The 12415-nt window shown below is 54.5% G+C and overlaps 1 protein-coding gene across 1 annotated transcript in view; it reads right to left on the reverse strand.

Annotated features, from left to right (window-relative positions):
* Positions 1 to 12415, reverse strand: part of SH3PXD2B (SH3 and PX domains 2B) — a 72783-nt gene that overhangs the window by 4008 nt on the left and 56360 nt on the right. The window contains exons 8-15 of the mRNA XM_031055224.1: positions 7022 to 7156; positions 5600 to 5704; positions 4907 to 4990; positions 3646 to 3763; positions 2382 to 2602; positions 1285 to 1334; positions 997 to 1122; positions 2 to 174 (exon numbers count right to left, since the gene is read on the reverse strand). Coding sequence (XP_030911084.1) covers positions 2 to 174; positions 997 to 1122; positions 1285 to 1334; positions 2382 to 2602; positions 3646 to 3763; positions 4907 to 4990; positions 5600 to 5704; positions 7022 to 7156 — 1012 coding nt within the window. The remainder of the gene's footprint in view (position 1; positions 175 to 996; positions 1123 to 1284; positions 1335 to 2381; positions 2603 to 3645; positions 3764 to 4906; positions 4991 to 5599; positions 5705 to 7021; positions 7157 to 12415) is intronic.

The raw sequence follows: 12415 nt of genomic DNA on the forward strand, positions 1-12415 counted from the left end.
GCCATCGGTGTCACCGAGCCGCAGCTGCGCCATCTCGTTGGGAAGGGGAGCCAGGAAATTGGGCCTGGAGGCGTTGCTGGTTTTCTTGTACTTGTCAATGAAGGTGGCAGGGGCCCAGCCCTCCTTCTCCTCGATCTGGATGTACCACCAGCCGCTCAGGTTCTTCTCAATAACCTGCCAGGGGGAAAGGAGACCTCAGACAGCCACTCTGCACTCAGGGGTCTCGGAAACGATGGCAGGGTGACACATGGCCGTGTGCTGCTCCAGCCAAAAGCCATGGAATCCCAGCAGTGGCATCCTAAGGGACAGCTGCTCCTGGCTGCCAGGGAAGGGCTGAGGAAGAGCTGCTGAGCTGTCTCTGTCCCTCCCAGAGCAGGATGCTGGGTGCTGGCCACAGCGTGGCACTGTTGGAACAATGAAAGCAGCAGCAGCAGCGATCCCGTGTGGATCTCACCCTGCCCAGCCTGTCTGCAGCTCCACGAGCCAGGTTGGGCCCTGGCAGGGGCTGAGTGGGGCAGCCCTGAAGGAAAAATCCTCTTAGAGAGGCGTAAATCACATCTGCACACAGAGAAAGCAAAACCCCACCTGCAGGAGGGGTTCTGCTAGCAAAGAGGGTGTGCCAGGAATTTTGGAAGGGCTTTTAACTTTACGCCTGGCCTAACTAAGAGGAAAAACTCCCATCTCCAATGCCATTAGTGGTGTGGGTTTATTTTCCATTTGCTCAAACAGAGCACTCACACTTGGGCGACAGGAGGCCACCAAGAACGGTGTGGGGCCAGAGTCTCCTGAGCTCCTACAGGTTTTTATGCCACTCTCAGAGTCTGGAATGCTAACAGAGACAAAACCATGCCTGGTTTGCACCCAGAGCAGCATGGGGAGCAGATCTCCCTGGCCTGGAAGGGGAGCTCCTGCCCAAAAGGTGCCAGGGCAATGGGAGCCAGGAGCACTGCCCTGAAGTGACAGTGACAGTGTGTGAAGGGAAGGTGACAGTCTCACCTCTACTTTCATCCCTGCCTGGAAGCTGATGCCATCGGGGATGGTGGTCTGGAAGTCAGCAATGGTGTAATATTCCTCTTCCACTTGAGGGGGGACAGGAGGCTTAGGCAGGTTCAGACCACGGGGCTGGGACAGGAAAACAGAAAAGCCATCAGTGTGTTTGTAGAGCAGGTGTGACACCACATCCAGGCATGGGGACAAGATCCCAAGCAGCCACCAGGGCTCCTCGCAGCGCTCCCCTCCCTCCCCCTGTGCCACTGCTGCCCTCCCACACCAGCTGGCACTTACTATGGTGAGGTCTCGGCGAGGAGGTGGCCTCTGCCTCATCTTTGGGGACTCTGTGGAGGAAGAATTCCAGATGCTGTTGAGTTTCTGGCTTTTGAGCGCGTGTTCATGAAAGACAAGTGGGAGACAGAACAGAAAGGCAAGGACTAAACCTGTCCCAGGGAAAGGAACCTGAAGGAGGAACCCATCAGGCCAGAACCCAAAGCTCAGAACCCATCAGCCCAGAATCCTGAGTGGCACAGGTCCCCCAGGTCTCAAGGGTATCCCAGCTTCCAGGTTCTCCTGGGAAATGCAGCTGAGGTGACCACGTGAAATTACTTCTGCATTGCAGGGCTGACCCAGAGGATCTGGCCTGCAGATGGGTTTAGATCACAGAATCCCAGAATCCCAGAATTGCCTGGGTTTGAAAAGACCTCAAAGCCCATCCCATTCCACCCCCTGCCATGGGCAGGGACACCTTCCACTGTCCTAGGCTGCTCCAAGCCCTGTCCAACCTGGCTTTGGGCACTTCCAGGGATCCAGGGACAGCCACAGCTGCTCAGGGCCTGCCCACCCTCACAGGGAACAATTCCTTCCCAACATTCCACCTAAACCTGCTCTCTGTCAGTTTGAAGAGATTATCCCTTTTCCTGTAAAACATCCTCTCAATCTTTCTGCCAGGCTCCCTTTAGGTGCCCCAGTTTCTGAGAGGAGAACATCTCCAGCTGACCCTGCAGCCTGGCAGGGGATCCCCAGCCTGGGAGCGAGGAGCTGTTTGGAGCCCACCTGAGGCTGTGTTGGAGCCCACTCAAGGCCGTGTCTGAGCCCACCCAACGCCATGTTAGGAGCCCACTCAAGGCCGTGTTTGGAGCCCACTTGAGGCTGTGTTTGAGCCCACCCAAGGCTGTGGTTGGAGCCCACTCAAGGCCATGTTTCAAGCCCACTTGAGGCTGTATTTGAGCCCACTCAAGGCCATGTTTGGAGCCCACTCAAGGCCATGTTTGAGCCCACCCACGGCTGTGGTTGGAGCCCACTCAGGGCCATGTTTGGAACCCACCCGAGGCCGTGTTTGAGCCCACCCGAGGCCATGTTTGGCCCCACCCGCCGAGCCCAGCACTCACTGCGGCGGATGTCGGCGCTGGGCAGGGCCCGGCTCTCCAGCCTGCTGTCCCTCTGGCCCCCCAGCCCGTCCTTGTCCCTGCTGGCTGGCAGCTGCTGCCTGGAGATGCCATCCAGATCCAGGGCACTGGAGTGAGCCGAGGAGCCCAGCTTGGGTGGGAACCCATCTCCATTGCCCTTCCTGAGGTAGGAGGCAGGGGCCCAGCCCTCCTGGCCCTGGTACCTGTGGGGACAAGGACAGCAGGGTCACTGCACAGAGCCCCTGGGACACGCCAAGGATGTGAGCCCAGAGCTCAGCACACACCTTGGCAGCTCTGGGTAACAGGAGCTCGCCAGGCTCTCCATGGCACCGGCAGAGCTCCCTCATGGCTAATGCTCCCACACAAGCTGGCCCCAGCCAGGGCCAAGCCATGGGAGTGCTGTGAAGCCCAGTTTCCACCTCAGCAATGGCACCAGTTCAGGAGTGAAGAGCTCTGGCAGGGAAAGCAGAAGGAAAAACAAGAGGGCTGCTGCTGCTGGGATTGATGTACCTGGTCTTTGCAGGGAGCACAAGCCCTCTGCCTGCTGGCAGCCTGGATCCCTTCCCTGCTCTAGGAGAGAAACCAGCCTTGTGACCTGACTGAGAAACCACATCCACAGTGCCCCTGCCATGCCAGACCCTCCCTGCTGGCTGGGCTGCAGCCACCTCGTTCAGATGGCACCAGCTACCGAGCCTGTAATTGCCTTTGGAGCTCCTGTGGCAGCTCTCCTGTGCCTCACACGTCAGTGGATGTGTTTCTGGGGCTGTGCTGCTGCCAGGAGCACAGGTTCAGTGTGAGGTTATGAAAACTGCAGCGTGTGCTCCCACCCTGAGCAAGCCCGGCCGTTTGCTCCACCACAGAGAAGAGAAAATGAGCTTCCAGCACAAAACATCCCTCAGCTGGTGATGGGCTGGAGCCTTTGGCACACAGCAGAGCTGGCCCAGGCCTGGCCATTCCCTGCAGGAGCCTCCACCAGAGGTAGGGGATGCAGCCAGCCCTGGGACATTCCTGGGTTTCCCCATCAGCAGGATGTGACACCCACTAAAGCTCTGCAGGAGGACACAGCCACCTCCCAGCACAGGAAACCTAGGCAAAGATTTTCAAAGATTTTCAGCCAAAGCTGTGCTTGAACATCAAATCTGTCAGGATGGAGAGAAATGAGTTCTGGAACTCTGCCCTCCCCAGCTCACAGACTTGCCTTGGGGCTGACATCCCACAGCCCCAGCTGCAGTGCCCAGGACAGTACCTGATTTTCCACCAGCCCTCCAGGTTCTTCTGGGTCACCACCACCACGGCCCCTTTGTCCAGGTTCATCTCATCCTGGTCTCTTGCAGTGTAGGGGTAAATCACTGTGTACTTCTCCTCTGGTGGAAAGAGAGCAGCTTCACTGAGGAGCTGTTTGATGGAAACCTGGCCCCAGCTGACAAATGGCTAGGAAGTGCTTTATAAAATGATAATTCTTGTAATTTAGGTGCAAACACACAGAGATACACGACCATTCAAAGAGAAATGACAATGAAATGTATTTGGAAATGTAAACCTTGGTGAGCTGCTCTGGCCCAAGAAGTTCTCTAAAACAGTTTCTCCTCTCCCTTAGGACTAAAGACTTCACAACTTATCACAGCATCTCTTCTATGCATCCATTTCAGCTCAAACTTAATTCTCAGAGTCTTTAAAGAGGAACTGTCCTCTGAAAGGGGAGAGAAATCTCACAGGCATGAGGGGGCCACCCCATGCACACAGAGGTGCCCTCAAACTGCTCCAGAGCAGCAGATCTACAGGAACATCACCATTTAACCCCCAGGACATTGGTCAAAGCCATGTGGGGAGCCTGGAGAAGAACCTGATGTCCTGTCCACCAGAACAAGGGATGTTCAGTAGGAATGTGAATGTTCTTCCCTTCAGGAGGAAGGAGAAACATCCTAGAAGCCATGCAGCCATGTCAGACAAATGGGTCCATCCATCCTCCCCTCTCCCTCAGCTTCCTCTCTGGAAGAATCACAGGGAAATAATTGCCTGTGCTTAAGCAGTGCCTTCACAACAGGGTGAAGGCCATTTGGGGAAAAATCTGCTTCCAAAATCCACCCCTCTGGACATCCCTACATCCCCACCATGCAGCTTTCCCGGATTTGTCCTCTGGGAGTGGCACAGCTCTGGAAGGGTCTGATTTCCCACCCCCTTCATGCAGAGGAGACCAAGCAGAGAATGTCCTGTCACATCCAGCAGGACCTTCTCCTCCTGGCCCCATCCTGAGGCACCAACCCAGGTCACTGCAGGAACTGAGGCAGCAGCTGCAAGAATTCTGCACATGTGTGCTGGGGAAAAGCAGGAACTGCAGTTTCTGAGCCCAAAACATGAGCAGGAAGAGCTGAGAGAGGAGAGGGACGTGCACAAGGGAAGGGAAGGCTGAGGAGCAGGGGTGGGCTGACACATGCACAGCAAACCAACATGCACACAAGGCTCCAAGCACAACACAGGGGCACCAAGAAAGTCTCTGTGTGCTCCACCTTGAGCCCATCCAGGGGTGTACAAGTCCCCGAGGGTCCGGCGGCGGCCGAGGTGCCTGGGCAGAGACCAGTACCTCCATGGCACTGGGACAGCACAGGGGCAGCAGGAGAAGGACAAGAGAGGGCGTAAGGAGGTGGCACTTCATGTCCAGGAGGAGACAGGGCTGACACAGAGAGCGGTGCAGAGACTCTGGAGCCCTCCCCAGGCTGAGCCCCCCTCCATCCCCAGCTGCCCAGACCAGGGCTCAGCCAGCTCCTGCTCTGCCCTGGGCACACAGAGGCACTGGCAAGGATCTCTCATCCAGGGGCACTTGGGATTTGCTCCAAGGACAGGCTGGAACCTTGCCTCTCCCACACTGTGTGCTCTTTGTTCTGCACATGCATTGTCCAAGGACCTGGGCTTTGCTCCTCCTCCAGGGCAGGTAAAGTAGCTCCCTGGGCTGAAGGGAGGCACTGGGGGGAGCATTCCTGGGAGGTGGCACCTCTGTGGAGGAGCAGAGATGCCAGTGGATGTACCACCAGTGTCCATCTGCCCCAGTCCTGCTGCAGGACCATTCCTGCGGTTTTGTCCCCTTTCCCAGGTTTTGTTCCTGGGTTTTGCCTCCCCCAGGCTCGTCCCTGCCCCACTCAGGGAGGGTGATGTAGTGCTTCCAGCAGAGGAAGCTGGGGCGGATGCCTCCAGCAGCTTCCTACCTTCATCAGGCTGCATTGAGAACTCATCCTGGACTCCATCCTGGGCCTCCAGGCAGGTGGCTGGCACCCAGCCTTGCTCCTCCAGTGTGCTCACAAACCACCAGCCTGAGGAGAAAACAGCAGGAGGCTCAGCCAAGGGCTCACACCAGCCAAAAACTCCCTCCCTCCCTCCAAACCACGTGCCTGGGGCGCTGTGACCCCTTTCTTGCATCTCCATGGGAAGTTGGGGTGACCCCAAAGCAACAGAGCCAAGTACAGGGGAACTGCAGCTGAGTGACATCTAAAAGTACAATTCCCTCCCCAGGAAAACCAGGAGAGGCTCTGAGAGCTGAATGGCTCCAGCCACTGCATTTGCTTTTGGTTTTTTCTGCCCCTTCATGGTTCATTTTCCCTCAGTGTGGGTCAGCAAGCCTGGGCTAATTAGCAGAGATGAATTCCCCGTGTGTGAATCGATGGCTGAGCCCTGCTGCGCTCGCCTTCTCTACATTTGTGGAAACAGCAGAACTGAAAAGCCACGAGCAAATGCAGGATTTAAAACATCAGCTCTCCCAGTGGAAGCCCAGCCAGCTCCAGAGAGGCCACAAGCAATTCTGGGCCCCCCTGTGTGTCCACTCAAAACCAATGCTTGCTGCTCGTTATTAAAAGCACAATTTGTGTCTTTAGGGGGGGAAATAAAGACTGAGTATTACCCTCAGAAACCCCCAATGAGTCATTTAGAAAGACAACTAGATTGTCAGGGAGGGAATCAGCTACCTGCACGGGAGGGATAGCAGGGCTGACCTTTGATAAATAAATGATTTTCCACAGCTTTTGAGCTGGCTGTGCTAATCGTTTCATTTGCTTCAGGGTTGCTTCTATTTCTCTCGTTCTCAAACAGAGCTGCTGGTGCAACTGATCCTCTGGCAACCAGCTCTCCAGAGCTGTTAAATCTATTTTCATTTAACTCTCCCCCAACAAACAACTTCTGTAAGCTGCAGGGAATAAATTCTCCATGCCATGGCTCAGTCCCTTTGCAGAGGTTAAGAGCGGGTTTAAGTTTTGAAGAAAGCAAAGAGCTCGGCTGCTGCCCACAGGAATTGTGAATGCACCAAGGGGCCTTTCATGGCCACCACGAGAGTGTCCCCCTCTGTCACTCACTAAACCCAGCCTGCCAAGCCCAGGCATGGCTTTTGTCCTCAGCACACATCAGCCAAGTTTGCCAGCACCAAGAAGCACCAAGTAGAGACTGAGGAAGGGGGACGGCGCCAGGGGAATCAGCCCTGAGAGAGCCCTGCAGCCTCATCCACACTCACAGAGCAGAGCTGCTGCCTGCACATCCCAGCTCAGCATGCCTGGGGGCTGCTCTGCTTCAGGAGAACACTGACAGCCCAGGACTGCTCCCGTGCAGCCCCAGCAGCCTGCACAGAGCCCAGCTCCCTGTACCTGATTCGTTCTTCTCAATGATATCCACCACCTGGCCCACGCACAGGCTGATCTCCGAGCTCTCCTGCTTCTGGTAGTCGGCCACCACGACATACTGCTCCAGCACCAGGGGCTCAGCCGAGGCACAGTCAGCTCCTGCACAGGGAGGGGGACAAAACCGACCCGTGTGCCAGGTCAGCACTGTCCCCAGGGCACGGCCACCGCCACCCAGCAGCTCCAGGACACCCTCGGGACCCCGGCGTGAGAGGGGTGAGCCCGAGCTTTGGGCAGAGTGAAGGGGGACAGAGATCAAACCAGCAGCCAGGTGAGGTGGGGACAGCCAGGTGAGACCTGCTGCTGCCCACCAGAGCCATCCAAGCAACCTCCACCAGCACAGGAGCTCACAGCGGGCTGGATCTCCCTGGGGTTTTGGGGACATCCTGAGCACATCGGCTGCCCCAAAACACAGAGCCTGCAGCACGTTCTGCTGGGCTGAGGAGCCCCAGATGGGAAGGGTTTGTAGGACAGGGCACATCGCCTGACCTCCCAGCCCCGCTGTTCTGCTCTGCTCCCTGCCCAGCCGAACATCCCAGTGTCCTGGTAAAAAAGGGGGAAAACACCCCGAGGAGGGGCAGAGAGGGCAGAACCCAGCGGGAACAAAGCGCTCCTGTGGCCGGGAGCTGCCGGGAAACGGAGCTGGAGCGGCGGCAGGGGGCACTGCGGGATAACCGGGATAACGCGGGACAACCGGGACAGTGGGATAACCATGGGATAACCGGGAGAACTGCGAGATAACCGGGCCAGCGGGATAACCGGGCCAGAGGGATAACCATGGGATAACCGGGAGAACTGCGAGATAACCGGGCCAGAGGGATAACCGGGCCAGAGGGATAACCGGGCCAGTGGAATAACCATGGGACAATCGGGAGAACTGCGAGATAACCGGGACACGGGATAACCGGGCCAGTGGGATAACCACGGGATAACCGGGAGAACTGCGAGATAATCAGGACAGCGGGATAACCGGGACAGCGAGAGAACTGTGGGATCACCGGGACACCGGGATAACCATGGGACAACCGGGACAGCATTTGTATGTGCCTTTTGTAAAAAAGAACTTTAGAAAGGGATTGTTAAGGGTGACAGGATCTGCTGTTGTACCTGGAGCCCCTGCTGGACCCAGAATTGTGTTTCCTAGCGGACATGGGAACTTCTCTGTCTGATTTGAATTTTATGCCAAAGGGGGAACAGTTGTTCAAATGCTCTTCTGCTAAGGGGGAGAGATGAGCAGGTGTATTTTATTCAACCACTATTGGTGAATGTGAGGTCATTGGGGGCCCTGGTACGGGTGACTTGAGGTCATTTGGGGTTCCTTGAGGTCATCTGGGGTTACTAGAGGTAACTGGAATCCCTGGGAGGCATTGTTTTACTTCATCTGGAGTTACTGGAGGTCATTAGAGTATTTTTTAATTGATTCAGGGGTTACTTAAGGTCACAGGGGTTACTTGAGGTCATTGGAGTATTTTTTAATTGATCTTTTGAATTGATCTCTAATGCTCCAGAGATTTGGGCTTCCCAATGGAAGAAAAGGATGGCAGACCTTGGCTATCAGGAGCCATCTACAAGGATTACTGGGCTAATACAAACTCTCATTGTCTACTTTATTCCCTGTATTTACCTGCCACAGCTGGTGCAGAGACCAGGCAAAGTCAGGAGGGGGTGTTTCAAATGTTCCAGGTTAAAAAGTATAGAGTTTGTAAAGACAAATGGAGAGGTATGAGGAGGGGTTGAGAGGAAAGATGAGTGCTCAGGTGCCATCCTCATCCTGAAGGACAAGATCTAGCAGGTCCTCAGGACTCCCAGGGTGTTCTGCTGCCTCCTGGAGAAGTTCTCCTGTTTACAAGGTCACAACCTCTCCCAGCTGCTCCTGGGAATGCCAGACCACAACCAAGACTGAAATGAGCCACGTGTCTGCAGGGCAGCGTTATTTCAAGGAAAAGAAAGGAAATGCTCTGTGCCCATAAACAGCACCCTGCAGAGCTCCAGGTGAGCTGGCCAAGTGCAGAGGATCTGTTCCTGCTCAGGAAAGCTTCCTCCACACCAAAACCCAAAGGTGGGGCAGCAGACAGAGTTCAAAATAGCCCTCCAAAGTGAATGGGGGATGCTGGGACTATCTCTTCAGGCAGCTCAATTAAAGGTTTGTGCTTAAAGGGATCTGAGGATCTACCCAGCCCCTGAGAGAAGAATAACAACTGCAGGAAGAGATAAGTACTCCCCTTTCTGCCTCCCTCCTGTAATTACACCTGTGCCTCTGAGGCTATTTGTAGTTTCAGCAGCCAATTCTGGATCCTCCAATGTGCCCATTAAACCAGAAGAGAAGTGGTAAACCGAGCTTGGAGGAAGAGGTAGGCGTTAATTTCGGGAGCATTTCACCTGCCCTAATCATCCTGAACCACAAAAACACACCCTGGAGGGAGCAAAGCATCCTGAGCACAGCCAGACCTGGGCTCCCCAAAATAGCACCGGTGTAAAGCTGCCCGGGGAGGTGGGAGAAGCACCAAAGCTCTGAGCTGGGGAGGGGAGGAGGAATTCATCCCCCAGAGACGGGTGTGCAGGCAGCTCAGGCAGGAGCTGGGCATCCTCAGCTGGGACAGTGACACAAATGTGGCCTAGAGAAGGGGAATCCATCGAGTCAAGGGACCACTGAGGCCTTGGGCTGGGCTGGCAGAAGTGATGCTCGCCCTGGGTGCAGGAGGGGCACTGAGCACATCCCAGAGCTGACCCAGGGCTGTCAGAGCACTGACCTCACCCTCAGCCAGCCCAAAAATCCTTGCAGGTTTTCTTTGGCCAGAAACCTGGCCTTTCACCCAAGGGTTGAGATGTACAAAGCCAGCAGGAAATCTCACAGATATGGGGTTGCTTGTGACTTTTCCTTTTTCCTTTCTTGTCTTTTTCCTTTTCCTTTTCCTTTTCCTTTTCCTTTTCCTTTTCCTTTTCTTCCTTTCCTTTCCTTTCCCTGGCTTTGCAAGTGCCAAAAGTGAGGAGCTCCTGACAGAGCTTGGCCATTGGTGCTCCCAGAGGGAAACACAGAGCTCAGCACTGAATTAGGGGCACAGGTATTTGGGTTTGAAGCCTGTTGTACACTCCAGCCCTGGCCTAATGCATCTCCCAGAAATGTCATTCTTTGGATAAAGTCCCTTCCTCCTCTGCCTGTGTGGCTCAGATCCAGGGCTCTCAGGGCAGCCCCTCTTGTCCCAGCCCTGAGGGGTTTGGGATGAGCAGTACTGCAAGGGGGATGGACTTTCCTCCTGCTCTCACTGAAATGGGCACTGAAGGCTCTGCTGAATTCTTTGCAAACCCTCTCATCTCCCCAGGGATTCTTCCAGAATGTGGAAAACAATCACATGGAAATACCATAGAAATCCACCAGTGGGGTTTCAGACAGCTCCCCTGTGTCTCCTTCACTGCCTCTCCTCAGCCCAAACACTGCAGGGACATTCCCCAGCACAGCAAAAGGGACGTGGGCACACAAGAAAGCAGCTAAAAGCAAACTGGCAAAGGGGCATTTGAGGTCTCTGCCAGCCTCCTTGGGCAGCTCCACCCAAATATAAACTCTGGAGGCAGTTCCAGGCTCGCCTGCACCAAGCCATGGCTCTCCATCTGTGCTTTCTGTGAGAGGCAGAGAGAACAGAAACGCTCCAGCAGTCAGGGGACTGATGGCACGGCTGCTTTTAGACAAACCTAAATCAGGGCCCAAGGCAGAGCCCCAGAGTCTGGGATAATCCACCCCCTGCAAGCTGTGCAGAGCCCACGCCTCAGGCTCAGCCAGGTGGGATTACGAGTGCTGTACAAAAAGCTAAGCAAAGAAAGCAGATTTTATTTCCAGTGCTCACACACACCGGGCCCTCCTCGAAACTCCAAATGGCACCTGAGTCTCGTGGTCACCACAGGAGCAGCACTTTAACCCACTCTGCATGCCAGTGTTTGCTCAAATCCCATTTCCAAACCCAGCACCTCAGAGCTCTTTCCAGCACTACTCCAGAGCAGTTCACCCCCTCTCAGGCAATTGGGAAATTGCTCTCTGGACAATCCTCGTGACTGTTGTTTGTTAGCAGCAGTTGGATGACCCCTCCTCAGGGACATCTGGATTGAAGGAGTGTTTTTTGTGCCTTGCTGCACATTTGTTACCTCAAAGCAGGCCTGGCCTGAGGACCCAATGAGCCACCAGGGATTTCCTCAAGGTGTAGAAGGAGTTGGGGTGACAGCAGCTGAACCCAATTCTGTTTCTGCTGCCAGGAAATGCAAGGCAGTGGGATGAATCTCTGAACATGTCTGGCACGAGGCATCAAGCCTGTGTAAGGTTACTGAGAGCAAACACCTTTCCCTGGTGGCTGCTGCCAGGGCCAGAACAGCACATCCTGCCCTGCCAGAGCTTGGATGTTATCCAAACTCTTCCTTCTCTGTGGAGAACTCCTGCTTCTCTAACAGGCAGCGTCCTTAAATTCAATTTTGCCCTCATTGAACTGAGTTATGCAGCAGAATTTTTTTTTCCTCTTCTCAATCCTAGAGAGGCCTCCCCTTCTCTTGTCCCCAGCACTTCAGAACAGAGCCAGGCTGTGCTGGCAAATGGCTCATGAGGGTTTAAAATGCCCATCCCAATGTCCTGCTTGGACAGAGAGCAGTCAGAGACTGAGCAGAAAATGCTGTCAAAGGTTTGAACAGGTTAAAACCCTGTGAGCCCCACAGGAGAGCACTCAGCCCATGAGAGCAGATCAAACCCAGGAGCCACCAACACCACCAGAGCTTCCCACCTGCATCCTACTGTCACAGACACATTTTATGGAAAATCCCTTTGCTAGGATTTTTCTCCTGAGAAGCTGAGAGGCCTCAGAAATGAAATGTAAACAATGATTATCTGCTGCTGTCGAATGCAACAGGTGCATCTGTGATTGGTCTCATGTGGCTGTTTCTAATTAATGGCCAATCACAGCCCAGCTGTCTCAGTCCCTCTGGTCAGTCACAAGATTTTATTATCATTCCATTCCTTTCTATTCCTTTCAAGCCTTCTGATGAAATCCTTTCTTCTATTCTTTTAGTATAGTTTTAATATATCATTTTCTTTTGATATAATATATATCATAAAATAATAAATCAGCCTTCTGAAACATGGAGTCAAGATTCTCATCTCTTCCCTCGTCCTGGGACCCCTGCAAACACCACCACATCCTCCCACCAGCCTCAGTGAAGACATCAGCTCCTGGAGGAGGGATGAGCTGCAGCTCCACTGGGAAAGGGAATGGAGTCTTTGAGTCCCTCCTGTGCCTCTCCTGCCTCCTGCAAGGGGAACCCACTCACCCACGAGTGCGTTTGCTCACACAGGTGATGGCAGTGCCAGCTCTCTGGCCAAAATCCTTT

Source organism: Geospiza fortis, unplaced genomic scaffold (genome assembly GCF_000277835.1).
Source record: "Geospiza fortis unplaced genomic scaffold, GeoFor_1.0 scaffold55, whole genome shotgun sequence".
In the NCBI taxonomy this organism is placed as follows: Eukaryota; Metazoa; Chordata; class Aves; order Passeriformes; family Thraupidae; genus Geospiza; species Geospiza fortis.